Below are 18,077 nucleotides of genomic sequence, written 5' to 3'. Positions count from 1 at the left end.
GGAAATGCAGTGATTGATTCACCTCGCCACGTCTGGTTTAGTGTTTAGGTTATAATATTTAGAGATACCAGGGAATTATTGTTTCATTAATAACTAAATTTTACTCGCAGAGGCAACAAATTAGCAATATTAAGAGCTAATGATAAAATATGTACAGCAATAAAAGACACTAATCTGGAACCAGTAAAAAAAAGGAATACAATGAAATTAAAGCTGCTATGAGGACCTTTTATTTGTGTTGATTCTGGCGCCCCCTGTGGACAAAAGCGGTATAACCACAAGCACATATTGATCTGGCTAGCATGAACATTTGTTTTTAAAGAAACATGCTACATATTTTTAGCACTATTCTTCTTTTTAAAGGATGATAACGTCCATTTAAAGCTCGACTACGTAACTTTAGAAAGAATAAATGACAAGATATTTTACAAATGTAAACTTTAAACTCAATTTAATTTGCTGCTAGAGCTTACTTGGACCGGTATGACCAGTAGCTTGAAGTGGCTAATGCTAGCCAATGTTACAGATAGCATTAGCTAGCATTATTATTAGAAGTCCAACTTTTTGACTCTTCTCTAATAGTATTGGATGTTTTGCGGTTGTATTGACATGCTTGGCTGCTTGGTTATAGCAGCTGCTGCGAGCATGTTTATTTTTTACCCATAATTCCTTGCACTATGGAGGTCATTTTGAAGCATTTTTCAGCGATGCTCACCGGGTTATTCGATGCCACTTTATCTCTCTCATGCACAGCTGAACCAACGTCTCCACTCGAGCCTCACCCCTCCACTGTGATCACATTACAAATGTTAGTCGAGTAGATGCTGCACAACTGTGAGCGACGTAGGAGGATGTGGTTATTTGTAACCCAGGGCCCACTGTTGGAGGGATTTCCCACAAGGCCGAGCATGTGTCCAGTTGGTGTGTGTGTGTGTGTGTGTGTGTGTGTGTGTGTGTGAGCGGGAGTGGGGGTTTCATGGGAAAACAAATGTGGTGAATCAATGTGGATAATTATTTGTGCACCAGAGGGAACATATGGTCGTAACCACAGAGGATTGGTACGCCACGTCCTTCAGAGCAAAGTCATGTTTCTATTCAAATCAATACTCATACTTCCTTTATATGCTTCAGGCCTGTGGTATATAAAAAGGGTTAACAGAGCTTGTTAGATGACAATAAACTCAGTTGGACGCCGCCGCTATTTCCCCAAAAAAACTATTACAATGTATCTCATGATTGTGCATTTGACTCATTCCTCCACTGCTCAGAAAGAGGCTGATATCAGCTCTACTTCCTTGTTGTTTCTGGCTCAGACAAGAGTTTTATCATTAACGGACAGCATTGCGATCACCCAGAGCAGACATAACAGTCACTAGTCTTTGCGGTCGCATGTTTGGGGAGTCTCACTTCCTGCTGCCTTGAGGAGGTGCAAGACTGCTAATAAGTGCGAGCTTAAGACTGCGACGCTTTTTGTCTCATTTAAAACCCTGAAAATAGAAACTCAGTTTTTGAGTGTCAGTCAAAACAGAAATGAACCCTGCGGCAGAGAAAAGAAACACAAAGAGAAAGAGAGAAAAAAAACGTCCACTCCAGTCATCTGTGATCACCCTCAAGGTCGTGATGGGTGGGTGGGTATGTGGGTGTGATGGGTGGGGAGCAGCCAGGCAGCCCCCTCTGTCAAGAGCATTAAGCACAGACATAAAGTAGAGGTTGATTTTGCTCTTGCAGCATGAAAACCACAGACTCTCACGTGTTTCTGCAGCAGCTGTGCCATCCTGAACCTCTTACAGAGTAAACAGAATCCCCCACGAGCATCATTTATAATAAAATGCATTAGATAAGACTTCAATAAGGCACCGTAGGAAATTATTAATATTTTATTCTGACCTGACCCCTCGTTAAAACTGCGACACCCTCTTAGCTATATAATATAGTAGATGCTGTTTGACATTTCGGTAAATAAGCTTGTTGACCTTCTCGCTGAGAGTGAAAGAAGAAGTTTGATACCTCTCTCTGATGTGTTTACAATAAATATGAAGCTACAGCCAGCAGATGTTTAGCTTAGCTTAGCATAAACAGCGTAAACAGGGGGGAAAATACTAGTTTAGCTTTGTCTGAAAGTAACAAAATCCATCCACCAGCAACTAATTGTTACTGCACTTTGTATCTTGCTTGTTAAATCTGTACAAAAACAGTAAAATCTCATTGGCGCACACATTTGTGACAATTTTATCCCTTTTGTTTTTTGTTTTGGGTTTTTTTTTTGTGTAAATCCTGCAGGTGAATGATAAAATATACATTTGGGATGTTAAAAAAAGTAAGTAAACAACATCTTTCTACCTTTTCGTCAGCAGAAAGACAAAATACATAACCTTCCCTCTTTTCACTGCCCCCCCACCCCAATTAATTTGTGTACAGTCCCTAATTAGGTCGTATATTACACTTATAGAGCAAGAATAAAGCTAAAACCCCTCATAATGTAGCATTTTATAGCTCATGAATCACCGTTTGTGAGAATACCTTTAATTCTTTTGTGCTGCTCGACGTGCACACACACACAACACACACACGTGCTGTATTGATGTGTGTGTGGGGGGTGTTTTCAGGTTGTGTGTGTGTTGGGGGGGGGGGGTCCATGTTGTCATGAATGTCTGGCCATGAAGAAACTGATCACTTTAACAAGAAAAGCCTCCCTCCCTCCTCAGGATCTCTAAAGCAAAGGGCGGGGTTGTGTGTTCGTGTGTGTCTGTGTGTGTGTGTGTGTGTGTGTGTGTGTGTGTGTGTGTGCTCATGCGTACACGCCGTCAAGTGTGGCGTGGTCTGCACAAGAGGCGGAGACAACAAAAGCAGGATGTGATACAGCAGGACTCCACTTCCTCATGCAGCTCCAATGAAATCAGCACAGCGCAGAGAGCGCCACCTCTTGACGGACGGGCGCCACAGGCCGGTGGCGTGCTGGTAAAATTCCATTCCCTCAGATAAGGAGCAGACGGGCCGCAGTGAAATCATTTGATAAGATCCCAAACAGCCTTGTGAGAGTTTTCGGGAATGCCAGTCATGTGTTGTTGGGGCGAAACAAAAGGCAAAGAGGGGGTCTGTCAGCGGTGTGTCGACAGCTGAGAGGGTTTCTTTCCTTTCCTGTATCCTACATGTGTTCACTGGAGGCCCAGCTGGACCCCACCCATCTCCACACACACACACACACACACACACACACACACACACACATATTGAAGCAACACATCTTGAGCCCCCTTTAAAATCTCACTGAACAACTAATAACAAAAACTTGATGCACTTTCGATTGCAGGACTCTCCGACTGAGAGCTCCTTGAGCCAGCACACTTTGTGTTCGGGGAAAAAGGGAAAGTTAAACATTAACGCAGCTAAAAGCCTCCCAGAAGCTTCCAGAAGTTAGGGGGGTTTTTAAAAGCTGCGGTTTGAAGACTTGAGAGCCAGAAGCTATTACACCAAGAGACACTGGATCAGTTTCCCCTCAGGCTCCAGCTGCATGGATCTTGAAAGCTAATTTTTAGCAGGGTGATGTCATACCTCAGCTTACACAATGGCACCATCTATTTCTATGTCATCGAGGTATTTGTGTGTACTTGCTGCAATTAAATGTGACTTAAAACGATATAAAAACTCAATTTCTGGCCGTGTTTAGTCTAATTTATGCTGCCCCGCTTTCCATTCATGGTTACTGGAGTCATGCCAGAGAGACATTTGTAACACAGATTACAAACTGGACTCCAAATCCATCACAAACTACATGACAGATGTGATGATAATACATACCACGGCCACGATAATTTAATTAAACTGTCTGTTAGAGTGAAATCTCTCCTCAGGGACTGTGTGAAAATGTTTAGGTCGGAGAAAAGGGGGAGGGGGTTGTGTCTTTTCGGTTGCTCGAGGGAGGAACGAAGAGCTGAAACAATGAGATGTTGACAGTAAATTAATCTGAGGACTGAGTGGAGGGCAGTGGATACGACATCCTCTGTGGATCTGTTTGTGCAATATGTAAAAATATATCCACAGGATGTGAATTAAAAATGATGCTGTGGTGTCTTTGTATCATGTTAAAGAGATATTTACTGAAGTTAGCATGCTAGCCAGCTAGTCCCGTCCCATCTCGGTCCAAATCTCCTTTGCTAGCGGTGTGAACACCACACTCCCTGAGCTTTGACTAGCTGCACGGCTAACCTAGCTAACTAGCTAAGGCCAGCTAGTAACGGTTAATCTGGTGATATTGCACCTTCAGTTTAAATTTCTTTGGGTTTTGGACCAAAACAGGTCATTGGAAGACATATTTGGGAAACTGTTGTGGATGTTAGTCGTGGTCAAAGCCATTTTTTTGGAAGAACACGCTTAATTTGAGCCTTTCCTTGCAAGATTTTACAAAATGATGGCTTCAGTGTGCGCTTAAGGTCATTGTTTTGAGTCGGAGTCGAGTCAAAAGGGAAGGAGGGTTTCACATTTTCAAAAAGAGGAAACACTAACCATCTATTTCTGCCCCCGACCCGCCCTAATACTTCTACACGGTCCCTAAACTGGACTCACTCTGCTGCCATACTCAGTGACATTACTTTCAGTCAGATTATGTTTGTGTATCTTCTCAGCCGCCCACGGTTTCTATATTTTCCTCCACACGTCATTCTCACAAGTCTGTGATTATGTCAAACGACCTCATTGGCTCCAAGGATGTAATAACAACTACCTGCAGACTACCATCCACTGTAGTGGTTTCTCCCAAGCACGGAAACGTTTCTTGTCTCGGCTCCACAACCGAGAATTATCCTACACACTCAACCATCTTCTTCCCCCAATAACATGTAATTGCACAACAGCAGAGAGGCTTGCCTCGTCTTGTTGTGAGATACCTCTCGCTCTTGGATTCTTGTCTGGAGGCCGTCGGGTTATCTGTTTACCATGAACGCATGTTTCTGCACGTCCAATACAAACATCCAGCTCGTGCAAGACCTCATCGAGTATGACAAACATTCAGGGTAAACGTCAAATGAAGTCATACAGATTAATGATCGTTCTTTAAAGTATCTCTGAGTACTTTAATCGATGTGATGATGGGATGCACGCTTAAATCTTTCTATGCTTTGACACAGATGTTAATCCAGCTTTGTGTTTATCGTCAGCACATGGAAAGAGCTGTGAAAATAAACAGAAATTTAGTCTGGGAATCACTTGAAAAGCCAAATAATGAGGAGATGCAGAGCGACGGTAATCGCAGAATCACAGGAAAACTGCAAAGCCTTGTTTTTTTGAGACGATAAGAGATTTAACACATCCCAAAACATCTAGAAGGATGATTTTAAGACTCTGGCTCACATTTTTGATCTTGATTCCTTAGAAAAACATCAAAATAACAAACATTTGATGAAACAAAGTCGTGTTACTCATGTCAAACTCTGCTCTACTCCAAAAATATGTAGTTCCTGAAGAGGAAACTTGCAGCAAACTTAACCCAAACCCATCATGATCACACTGGGGTGTCCACTTGCACAAGGCTACAGCTCCATCTAGAGGTGGCTTCAAGCTATTTCCTGTTCTGGAAGACTATCCAACATGGCTGCTCCCATGAAGACGTCTGTGGTGTAGCTGCAAAACATGAAGAAGCTCAGGTAAACACACACAAACACACACGAAGGAGGATAAATCATGGAGTTGATTAATGTGTAACTAATGCATGACTGGTGATGATTGTATGTGTTTATGTTTGCATCTGATGACAGGTTTGATTTTAAAAGGATAAGTTCACCCAAAATGGAAAATTCAGTCATTATCTACCCGCCTTCATGCTGCAAGAAAGTCAAGTGAAGTTTTGTAGTCCCATAAAACATTTCTAGAGCTTCACAGCATTCTCCTGAACAACTGAAGTAGATGGAGACTTGTTTTAAAATGTAAAAAAACAACATAAAAATGGCTCCAAGTCTTGAAAACCAAGTCTCCAGAAGCCCAGAGATCCCAAATTGAACTGAGAAGATGCAATAACAATGATTTCTGCTTTTAGAAAATGGTGTAAATGAAGCTCCAGAAATGTTTTGTGAGCAAGAAAGTGAGAAGATAGTGATTGAATTTTCATTTTTGGGTGAACTTCTCCTTTAAAGATCAGGCAGCTAGGTGTTATTTTACACTTAAGGTGCCTCACGTCTCTCTTCAGCCACCATGGATGCCAAAGAAGTGGTCCGCTGTGCTCTGCAGATAGAGAAATCCACAGCAGACGGGAGCTACGGGAACATCTCGACCCTTCTCGGTGACCTTGATAAGCTGCAGGTCACGGCGGAGCAGCTGGAGACGACGGACATCGTCAAAGTTCTCTACAGGCTCCTGAAATCCTGCTCGGACGACGGCGTGAAGAAGGCGGCGAAGGGCTTGTTGTCGAAGTGGAAGAGGCAGTACAGCAAAGATGGACGAGGTGAGAGGGAGGATCCTGAGCGTGGAGGGGTTTCCCACGCTGATCCAGAGCTGGCATGTGACAGCAGGGAGGAGAGCGTGAAGTGTGAGGAAGAGGCTAAACATGGCCTCCAGACTCTTCCTCCCCCTGCAGGGAGCTCATCTTCATCCTCTAACTTCTCCTCTGTAAGATCTAAATGTGTCCAGCTCCTCCTCGCCGCCCTCCACCCCGAACCTCCCGATCAGGACGAGGCCTCGGAGCTGGCTGAAAACATCGAGCAGCACATCCACGAGCTCCACAGGTCCAGCCAGATCAAATACAAGGCCTGTGTGAGGAGCAAGGTGGCGAACCTGAGGAACCCTAAAAATAAACACCTCCATCAGGGCCTCCTGAGCGGCTCACTGGCCCCTGAGACCTTCGCTCGGATGTCTGCGGAGGAGATGGCGAGCACCGAGCTCCGGCAGCTGAGGGAGGAGTACTCGTCCCGCGGCGTGAGCGAGAGGCAGCTGCCTCAAGGGGTCGAAGGGACGAGGACGCGGAAGATCCGCTGCAGAAGGTGCGGTGGGTCGGACTGTGAGGTGACGCAGGTGTCCAGGGGGGCCCTGTTCCTGCCGGCCTGGGTGAGGAGCGGCGGCCCGGACGAGGACGCCATGACTTTTGTGACCTGCAGCCGGTGTGGACAGCAGTGGTACCACAGCGGCTGGAACTGCCTCTGAAAACTACTTTTCTGTCTGTCTGTATACAAAAAATACAGCAAATATTCACTTTTCTATCATAAATATACAAAAAATACAGCAAATATTCACTTTTCTATCATAAATATACAAAAAATACAGCAGATTTTCACATTTCTGACATAAATATACAAAAAATACTGCAAATATTCACTTTTCTATCATAAATATATACAAAATACAGTAAATAATCACTTGAGCAGCTGTAACTGGTGCATTTTCATCATTTTTAATCAGTTTAATGAAATAAAACAGTCGCTGATGAATCTTTCTGGTGATTGATGACTTATCACTTAATCAACTGATCATTTTTTTGGTCGTTCTCTTGCTCATCAGTGTAAACATGTTATTGTTCTGAAACTTTTATAAACCATTGAAACCAGTTGGAGCGAGGCTGGTCGAGGAGGCTTTGTGTGACCTGTACTCGCTGCTTTTAAACAAGACTTTGAGAGGATGCATCGTCAGGACTCAGTACTTTAAAGTGAGTTCAACTTAAAGCTCAGACTGTGTGATCACTGCCCGTTAACTGCAGACTGGAGGACTTCATCTTCCTGCTGAGTCACTTCCCGTCTCCCTCACTTCATCCACACTTACCGTCTCTGATTTAACTTCTCAGAGGAATAAAAGTAAAACCCCGCCGCCCTCACTTTTGACCTCGCTAATGAATAATTAGTGTCTCCTGCTGCACTTATTGTAAGTCATGCTCGGTATGACTCTGAGAAGAAACCCTCGCCACTTATAATATCCCTTTCATTCGGCTCCAAGGGATCCAGTGGAGGAGACATGTGACCTTTTAGAGAAGCATGTGAGTCAGTAATCTGCCCTCTGGAGCAGCCTCAGGCGTGGATATCCCATGGTGCATCGCTTAGTCAACGTGGCACAGTTTCTCAGTCGGACGTCATCGTGACGTCACATCGACGGGGCTGAGAGAAACTGTGGAAATCACTCGCTTTGAGTTGATTTGTGGCTTTTTTTTACCCTGAACACTGAAGCGGTGACATCCAGGAGAAAGACAGAAGTGCTTTGTTTGCAGTTGAGCGTCTGCACGTTAGTCAGATGAACTTCTGCTTTCATTTCACATGAACGTGAGTCATTAATGTGGCTGGAAACCACAAAACCTGTCAGTTTCTGAACTGAAAGGTGCGTTTTATTGAAAGCACAAGCCTCAGATGAAAACTCAGGGAGGTCCACAGATAAAATCCCCTGTAACCAAAGTCACCCTCGTCGTGCCCTCTCAGATACGGAGCTGTGACATCACGTCAGTCAGATACAGTCAGAGTGCTGCTGTCTGTGTTGTGTCTCCTCGTCTTATCTCGGCTCTGTCACGGTGTCGAGTCGATGCTCTGCTGCCACTGATGTGTTCACCAACACACTGCAGGCAGAGGGAAGAGGCTGGAGGTGGTTTGTAAATGTTAAACAGCTGTTAGATGTTGCAGTATTTGATACATTAGAGGAGGAAGTCGGCTCTTTTAATTCAGTGCTTCCTCACAGTGAGTTCATACTTTTGAGTTGATATCATAATAATGAAAAAAATAAAAATAAAAATGACTTGTCTCTTAATTATGACCCTTTCTTTCATAATTTTGACTTTTTCCTTCTACAATTTTGACCTTTAATCTAATAATTATTACTTTTATCTCATAATTTAGACTTTTTTATCTCAGAATTCTGACTTTCTTAACCTTAATTATGAGTTTTTCTTTCATACTTTTGACTTAATCTCATAATAATGACTTTTAATCACATAATTTCATCTTTTAATCCATAAAAATGACTCAATGTCTCATAATTTCAACCTTCTTTACCATAATTATGACTTTTTCTTTTACAATTTTGATCTTTTAATCTAATAATTATTACTTTTATCTCATCATTTGGACTTTCTTTACCATACTTATGACTTTTTCTTTCATAATTTGTCCTTTTATATCTTAATTATGACTTTTAATCTCATCATTTCGACTTTCTATACCATAATTATGACTTTTCAGCTCATGATTTGGGCCTCTTTTATACATTTGACTTAATCTCATAATAATGACTTTTAATCACATAATTTCATCTTTTTATCTAATAATTTTCAACTTTTTATCCCATAAAAATGACTTATCTCATAATTATATTCCCTTTCTATACCATAATTATGTTAATCTAATAATTATGACTTTTATCTCACAAGTTCATACTTCCCACATGTTTTGGACTAACTGTCCTGATGTAGGTTAAATATTTTACATGTTTTAAAATGGACCCCATGTTAAAATGACCCTATAATGCTGTGACTGGATGACTGTTCCTCGTATAAAACAGACAGTAAGATGAATACACCCTGGCTGGCTGCAGTGGTGCGTTCAGGAGCGCCTGATGAGAGGAGGCGTGACTCTCGGGTCATATGAGCGTCATCAGCGGCTCCGGGGCCAGAGAGCAGCGGGGACACCGGAGCGCCATGTCACCGGCTGACAGCAGCACTCTGCCGGGATGAATGAGGAGGATCTCACCGCTGTCACCTCCACACCGACAGGTACAGATGCTGCGATGACAACACTTGAACTTCAGAGGCGATAAATGTCACTTCCTGTCGTTTTTTTTTTAGTAAAGTCGTGAATGTGAACTGTTAGCGCGCCCATTATCGGACAGCTAAAGTTTATGATAAAGCTTCCATTATCGGACAAACCCGCATCAGCTTTGATTTTTTACATATTTTCGTCAACTCACAGACGGCAGCTAAACACAAGTAGACAGACTGCAAAATTAAAGCATGTTAATTAAAGTTTATGCTAATTTTGAGGTGATAAAGGCGTCTGTTTCTAAGTTAATTTCATGCTAGCTCACTAAAATGAGTCAGGGCGAACCTGCTGGGTTTGCCCGAGCAACTACAGTCACGGTTAGCTAGTTGTGTTTTTTGTTTTGTGTCTTGTACAGCCACATCATGCTCTTTAATACACCTTAATATTTTAAATAAAAGCGGTGAAAGACGGTTGAAGTGTTGGTGAAGAGGAATAAAGGGCGAAGACACGGGGTTGGGCTGCTTGTCCGAAAATTGACCTAATGAGTGGTCGCTAGCTAGACACTGCAAAAATATGATGTTGTAGCACAAAAAACGCATTAATAATCATTTTAAAGTGTACACATGTATTGTATTTGTAGCCGATTGTTTGCTAAGATCACTATGAACTATAAAACATTATTTCCAATCGCTATTACACTTGACAGCTGCTGTTTTACGTTATTAATGCTTAAAACCTCATTTTCTAAATGAAGTACGTTATTGGCTCACTCTCAGCTCTCTTTTCTCTGAATGTTTCTGCATATAAACTCTTAAACATGACTGGAAACATTATGTTTTGTAGGTTTTTATTGAGATCACGTGTTTGGAGGAAGCATGCAGTACTATTACAAATGACCCAAAGAGCAGCCATCTCTGGAAATAGTAGCATTCACATGACTTGTGTGTGTGTGTGTGACTGTGTGTGTGTGTGTGTGTGTGTGTGTGTGCGTGTGACTGTGCGTGTGACTGTGTGTGGCCATTCATCCCTGCTTCTGTTTCTTTGCCACTGTTTTTTACAAATATGTTCATATTTCCCCAGAAGTACTGACAGGAGCAGCAGCACCGCAGTCTGCTTAAAGGTCACCAGGACAAAGACAGCATTTACTCAGTTTTTGGATCCTCTGAGCTGGAAATGTTTATTGCAGCCAGTTCACGTGACGGAGCTATCAGCCCTTCATTCATCTATATAACTCTCTAAAGAAGACTAACTTCTCCTAACGAGCAGCGGATACGGCCAGTTTGGTCGTAATTGGCTGCAGACTAGCAGATCGGCTCACATTGTCTTTGACGTATGTGATAGTAAACTGAATGTTTTTAGGTTTTGCGCAGAGGGTCAAGTAAAATAAAACATTTGAAGACATTATAATGTGTATTTTTTAAATCAATCAATCACGAAAAATGAGAATAATTAGCAGTTTGGACATTGTGATGGCTGTGTTGCAGAAGTTAGCCAGCTAGCCTCGGCACGTCTTGGTCCAAAGCCCCTGTCCGAGCTTCCAGCCCTGACTACTAGCTGCACGGCTAACTGAGCTAACTGGCTAATGGCAGCAGTAAACTAAATGTCTTTGGACAAAACAAGACATTAGAGGACGTCATCTCGAGCTTTGGGAAACACTGATCGACGACGACTGATAACCGAGAAGCTAAGCTAACTAAAGCTGCCGTCTGCTACAAACTACAAACACATTTCAAAGATTTTTTATCCTCAATATATAAATGTTGTTTCTATCAGTTGTTGATCCTGTGACATTGAGTCTTCACTGATGGATGAGCTGATCTTTTTCACGTCACGACGCTCCTCCTCGCCTCTGGTTTAAACCCTCTCTTGTTAAGATATTTTCATCCCGGAGATTTGTTCTGGTATGTGGGAGGAATGACGGCCACTTAGCTTAAACCGGTATGCTAAGTATGCGAGTGTGTGGTACGTGATTAAATGTGCGCTTAAATCCTCACTTTCCTCAGCAGCTGAGCCTGAGTGGGTGAACTCCTTCGGACACTCGCTGATCCGTGAAGTTAAACTCTCCCTGTTTCTCTTTTTTTTACAGATTGTTGAAGGATGACGTCCGTGTGCTGCTCATAAAACAGTGAGTTCAGCGTCTTCTCTCTGTTGTTGACCATGTTGAATCGCCGCTTGTGGTCCTGTGATCAGCGTCCACGTGACGTACGGCACAAATCATTTCATGCAGAACATATTACACACAGTGTAGGAAGGTCATTAGCTGCTAAATATAATGAGTGGGCCGCGGATGGTTGATAGGATTAGCTAGCTGACTGACTTTTATAAGTTCGCTGTGAGGGAACATGTAAACAGCTGCTGACAGGAAGTGAAAGTGATCGAGAAGCATTTTATCTCGAGCTTATCTGTGAGGACAAAGGTAGAAAACCAATAAAGTCATTTCTGAACAAAATGGAGGCCTCAGACTAAGTACTAGATCTGTAAGTCTGTTGCGTTGCTTGATGTTCCTCAGGTGAAACTCTTCCTCGCCGTCTCCAAACATCAGCCTTGACCCCCGCTTCTCTGCAGCCATGATGTCCAAATCCGCCCTCCTGAAGGTGATCCTCCTGGGCGACGGCGGCGTCGGCAAGTCGTCTCTCATGAACCGCTACGTCACCAACAAGTTCGACTCGCACCTCTTCCACACCATCGGCGTGGAGTTCCTCAACAAGGAGCTGGAGGTGGACGGCCACCACGTCACCCTGCAGATCTGGGACACGGCGGGTCAGGAGCGCTTCCGCAGCCTCCGCACGCCTTTCTACCGCGGCTCCGACTGCTGCCTGCTCACCTTCAGCCTGGACGACGGGCAGAGCTTCCACAACCTGAACAACTGGAAGAAGGAGTTCACGTACTACGCCGACGTCAAGGACCCCGACAACTTCCCCTTCGTGGTGCTGGGCAACAAGCTGGACGTGCCCGAGCGGCAGGTGTCGGGGGAGGATGTCCGACAGTGGTGCCGGGAGAACGGCGGCCACCCGTACTTTGAGACGAGTGCTAAGGATGCTACGAACGTAGCATCGGCCTTCGAGGAGGCGGTCCGACGGATTCTGGCGTTGGACGACAGAGCAGACCACCTGATCCACACCAACACAGTGGACCTGCAGAAGAAGAGTCCCCCTGACCCGACCTGCTGCTGAGCTCAGTGTGACTCCCAGCAGGAGCTCATGTGACGCTTCAGCTGCGTCTGAGTGCTTCATGACTCTGAGAAAGAGGAAGTTCACTGTGATGCCCTCAGATTAACTCTTGAGAGTCATTTTTCAGAACAAAATGGACATTTGTGCCAATATTTAGCATTTTTACTGCACAAGGGACACAAACTGTACACACTCCGGTCCAGACTGTATTTGTATGGTTATATACAGCGGACAGTGGGCTCTCTGCAGGTTTTATACGTGGTCAGAGATGCATTTCAGACGTATAAGAGGTGGATGTAACTGGCTGATGCCTGTGATTTCTGTGGAAGAAGCTGAACTACATCACCTGAACCAACAACACTTCTCTAAACACACCTTTCTTTATAACTGTCAGAAGGGAAACAACAGTCGATGACGCCACTGATGCAGCTGTGGCTACAAGTCGTAGCCCACAAAAACAGAAGTCTGGTTTCTGCGCAACCATGTTTACAGAGGAAGGAGAGTGATTGTCCCGGTAACACACTTTAATAGTATGTGATCGATTAAATTATAGACAGGAGCTCTCAGTTTAACCAATCCCACCGACTCTCTGGTCAGAAAACAAATGATTTTTAATTAATTGCTCCAGATTCACAGGCTTTATCACTTGATTAACTAGAATTAGTCGTTATTAAATCATTTTTTAAACACTTTCTGTTCTGTCAGAGTGAAAACCAGACACGTAAAACATGTTGTTGATTTGAAAGATGGTAATACAAATGACGGTTTGTAGCTGGAGCTGCTCATTTCCTGTATTTAAGTCTCTTAAACTGTTGTAAATGACTCTAATTACACTGCAGACTGTGTTATCTTCATTAGCTCTGCATTCATCGAGGTAAATGACTCCCATCTTCTTTTTTTTTTTTTTTTACACTGGTAATAAAACAGCAGCCGACGATGAAACTGGAGGAAAATCTGTGTTTTGTGTCATTTCTTTTAATTTGAGGTGTAGTACCGTGTTTGGCCACCAGGCTGCGCCCACATATTAAAAGAGATGCCCACACGGCTCAGAGCAAAGTGAAATCACCTGTGTGGGCGTCTCATGGAGTATTTTAACTCCACATCCCGATTTATTTTTATTTTTCAGGTCAGATTTTCATGTTGACACAACTTTTCTCGCAAGTGTTCTGACATTTATCTATTAAAAGTCTAAAAAGTAGGAAAAAAGAGTACAGTTAGTTTTGTGGGTTAAATAAATTGGTTTATGTATACATTTTTACCTAAGTTCCTGCCTTCATGCTAAGCTAAGCTAGCCGGCTGCTAGCTCCAACCATTGAAACATATTCTCCAAAACTATTTCTTTAAAAAAAGTTTGCTTTAAAATGCTTAGTCACTTTTTGAAGCAAAAACGGCGACAAATGTTTGATGTTTCATAAGGAAATTGGGGATTTTCCCTAAATATCTTAGTTTTTTGACATTTTGTTGCACAAAAAGTACCTTAGCACTGTGAAATCTTTGTTTTTTTAATTTTATTTTACCATTTCTTTGTTTTTTAGACCAAACAATTGTATAATTCCTGCAAAATAATCTGTAGTTCATCTCTAAAGCTTGAGTTATGATGTAGCAGAGATATCTACAGTAGTTAGCATGCTAACCAGCTAGCCCTGGCCTAAGGCAGCTACTACCAGCAGCAATCAGATATTAAAATCAGTTGAGACCCGAACACAAGAACGACACGGGGGGACAACAGCGGTCACGATAATAAAAAATATCGGTTTTACTAGAGAAGGTTACAAAAATCATCACTATATTAGGAGTCATAGAACTATTTCCAACTTAAAAAATAAAACCATAATGAAAACACCTACAGGGAACTACAATGCCATCAAAGTACAATGGAGTTTTCTTTAGAAAAGAGAGGGAGGAGGAGGAGGAAGTGTGGAGGAGGAAGAGGAAGAGGAGGAGGAGAGGGGCAAACACCGCCTACCATAGTTGTCAGAACAATTGACTACACATCACCTGAAAAACTGTAAAGACACAGTCATGTCTCCTTCATGCAAATAACGAGGAAACAACAACACCCTGACACGCATCATCGTCTTATAGGAAATTGAAGTTTGCCTTTTACATCAACCTGCTGGCAAAAGCACGTATATTTATCAAACATAACACACACGTGGCAATATAGTCCTTTTTTATACAGAACAGACGGCTGCACACATGGACGATACTGACATGCTTCATCTCATCAAAGGTCAAAAAAATGTCTTCAAGTGTTTTTTTCTCTTTTTTTTTCTTTTCTTCAGGGTTAAACTGAACCAGTGACGATCAAATATAGAATATAGTTCATGATTATTAAAGAATATCTGATTATAAAATCAATGTATGAAAATTCCTGACTTGTTTTTTATTCAGAGTGTAAACATCCAAAACAGTCTCTGTGGCTCGTGTGAGAGGCATGACGTCGAAAAGAAAAACAGAAAAAATAAACTCGTTTGGCCGTCGAAATCATAATAATAAGCACAAAGAAGTTTAATTAAATCATAATTACTTGATCACGAGAAGAACTCAGCTGCCTAAAACTGATAAAACATTAAAAAAATCAACTTTTTCTTCACATTTTTAAATGTATACGTCACAATCACCTCAATCCATCATCATATCACTGTCCCTCTCACGACATATCATTTAAGATGTTACGTTACGGTTATTATATCAAATGCAGAACTAGTATTTGAGTGCTAAACACATATCTCAAAGGGCACGTTTACATTTATCTGTGGAAAATAATAGTAATAAGAGCGAAGTGGCAAAAAAACACTGACCGTGTTCTCCCTCGTGTCGGGGAGAAGGGTGGAGATCGAGATCTTTTCAGGGTGATTCGGCTATTTACAGGTGAGCTTCAGTCGCAGAAGGTAAGTTTTTTTAGAAAATGACAGGACTGGTTCTCGCTGTATATTTCACACAGGACAGCGAAGAGGTCCGGTGAGGGATCGTGTGTTTCGATGGCTGAAATCAGATTTGGTTTGATACCTGAGGTGTGTGTTGTGTCTTTTTATTTAATGTTAAAAGACCCGAACTGATTCATCTTTGATTTCTGCTGCCGCTGGTGATGAGTGTAGCAAAAAACTGTCGAAGTCTGAGAAGGAATAGTCTCGGGAAATACCAACTTTGATGTCCGTATGTTAGATATCAGGCTAACGGTAGCAGCTAGTTAGCTTAAACACTAGAAGTGAGAGAAAACGGTTAGCCTGGCTTTAGCAAAACAAAAAAAAAGGCTCTAAATTTATATGAAATGTCTTGTTTTGTTAATTTATACAAAAACCAAAGTGTTAAAACAACAATCTGTGGTTTAATGTGGATGTTAGCTGAGCCGTTAGCAAGTCACTGCGCTAGCTAAGCAACAGTCTGGTCTGTATAAGTCCCGTAAAACCACAACTTGTTTGTTTTTACACTGTTTTTTCTATAAATCAAACAAACAAGATATTTAATAGTAATTAATAAGCCTTGTTGGCAGTTTTTCTTCCTCTTGGACAAACCCACGCTAGCTGTTTTCTCGTTAAGCTAACCTAAGCTAACTGGCTGCTGCCATTAGCTTGATATTTACTGTATGAACACAAAAGTGGTGTCAATCTTCTCATCTAAGTCTGAAAGTGTCAGTTTTTGCAAACAAAATATCACATGGTAGTTAGTGAGCTTTAGATGTGATGCTAGCTTAATTTTGTTACTTTTCGGGCAGAGCCAAGCTAGCTTTCTACCTGTTTCCTGTCTTTATGCTAACATGAGCTAGCTGGCTGCTGGCTGTAGCTTCATATCTTCTCACCTGACCCTTGATAAGAAAGCTAATGAGTATTTCCCAAAGCTATTCCTTTAAAAAAAGGTTTGCTACACCTCTGGACTGAAATGAACGGTTAATACCTTGGCGGATAAATAAACTCTGATCATGTAAATGCACAGAAATCCTTGAGATACCAACATGATTTGAGTCTTTTAGGTATTTCTATAAGTGAAGGGGGGGCTTTGTGTTTTTAAGGGATACATCTCCTTCTCCCTTAAGTTGTTTTGTGTTTCGTAGTAGTGCAACAACGTATCGAGCGTTAGCGATAAAAAGTTTCAGATGGAGAAAGAAAGTAAAAGGAGAGCAAAAAAAAAAAAAAAAACATAAAGAAGAAGAAGAAAAGATCATAATAGTACCTGGCATACTTTTTCAGAGTATTAAAAAAAACAACAACATTCGTACACATTCGCACAATATATTCATATTCATATATATATGCATATAAAACACCAAAAAACAGAGGAAGTTGGTCGCTGCCTGGCTTCCCTGTGGCTGAAGCAGACAGTGAACAATGTTTCTTTTAGGCTGTTAGGAGTCGAGTGTGTTGAGAGGCTGCACTAGCTCAGGGCGCGAGGCCTTCACAGCCGGACCACGTTCACGAGCCGCCGCCCAAAAGCACGTTGGAGGAGAAGCTTCTGAACTGATGTATCGTACCTGAGCTCGGCCCTGGCGGGGTGGGGGGGGGCCGAGCTCTCCCGGTTCTGAAGCATCTTGCCTCCGTCTGGGCCCGATCCTCTATTCTCTTCCCTCTCGGGTGCGTAATAAACATCACGCGAGGGAAGAGGATGGAGAATCAGGAGGTCGGAGGACCATCAAACGTGACCGAGGTGGTTTGTTTTTAAAACAGAGGGAGGGGGTGGGTGTTGCAGGGTTGGGGGGGGGGTTGAGGTTGTGGAGAGGAGATGGGTGGTGGCGGGAGGTGGATCGCTCGTCCTTATGAGTAGGAGGAGGAGTTCTGGCCCTCCTTGGAGCGCGCCTCGGCCTCCAGGTCCTGGTCGTCCTTGGTCTTGATGTCCTGGTACTCGTGCGTGGAGACGGCGCTCCTCAGGTAGGCCCAGTTGGCCGCCAAAATCATCAGGTAGTGGATCTGAAGAGAAACAGAATCATTATGTTACGTCATAATGATCTGATCGTCTCTTTATCTGGTCGCTAGGACGTAAACGGACCTCCTTCTGCCCTCTGACCTCTCGCAATGCGCTACAGGGAGTCAATATGTCCGTTAGCCTCGAGCTAGCAGCGTTTTTATCATTGAAAAGTGGATGAAGTAGTCACAGATGACACTGTTTGTCAGCTCTATCATTACAGAGAGCCCTGAAAGTGGACTGATGACACTGCGTATCAGATTTATGATTATGGATCGACTGTACAAAGATACTCAGAAGACACCGACTGCCAGGCGGGATGATTAGCCTGCTGAAAGAGCTACACTGATCGGGA

General features: G+C 42.8%; 3 protein-coding genes across 4 annotated transcripts in view; 2 read left to right on the top strand and 1 right to left on the bottom strand.

The window, feature by feature from the left end:
* The first annotated feature begins 5,532 nt into the window (after positions 1-5,532).
* Positions 5,533-7,417, top strand: tceanc (transcription elongation factor A N-terminal and central domain containing). Its single transcript, XM_084347510.1, has 2 exons — positions 5,533-5,639; positions 6,179-7,417. The coding sequence occupies exon 2, from the start codon at positions 6,184-6,186 to the stop codon at positions 7,126-7,128; it is 945 nt and encodes a 314-aa protein (XP_084203636.1). The 5' UTR covers positions 5,533-5,639; positions 6,179-6,183; the 3' UTR covers positions 7,129-7,417.
* Positions 7,418-7,532: 115 nt separating this feature from the next.
* Positions 7,533-16,962, top strand: LOC311253500 (ras-related protein Rab-9A-like). Of its 2 annotated transcripts, none has more exons than XM_084347512.1 (4): positions 7,533-7,627; positions 9,457-9,667; positions 11,740-11,778; positions 12,163-16,962. In XM_084347512.1, the coding sequence occupies exon 4, from the start codon at positions 12,221-12,223 to the stop codon at positions 12,824-12,826; it is 606 nt and encodes a 201-aa protein (XP_084203638.1). In that variant the 5' UTR covers positions 7,533-7,627; positions 9,457-9,667; positions 11,740-11,778; positions 12,163-12,220; the 3' UTR covers positions 12,827-16,962. The 2 variants fall into 2 exon arrangements, with proteins under 2 accessions (XP_084203638.1, XP_084203639.1); XM_084347513.1 differs by having other exon boundaries at positions 11,740-11,855.
* Positions 14,556-18,077, bottom strand: part of LOC311253499 (neuronal membrane glycoprotein M6-b-like) — a 23,873-nt gene continuing 20,351 nt past the window's right edge. Inside the window, exon 7 of the mRNA XM_084347511.1 lies at positions 14,556-17,727. Within this exon, the coding sequence (XP_084203637.1) occupies positions 17,575-17,727 (153 nt within the window). The 3' untranslated portion in view covers positions 14,556-17,574. The remainder of the gene's footprint in view (positions 17,728-18,077) is intronic.

Source organism: Pagrus pagrus, assembly GCF_965226575.1.
Source record: "Pagrus pagrus genome assembly, chromosome: 24".
NCBI classification, from domain to species: Eukaryota; Metazoa; Chordata; class Actinopteri; order Spariformes; family Sparidae; genus Pagrus; species Pagrus pagrus.
Note: the sequence above shows the minus strand (reverse complement) of the source record. Positions and strands in the feature narration are given on the sequence as shown.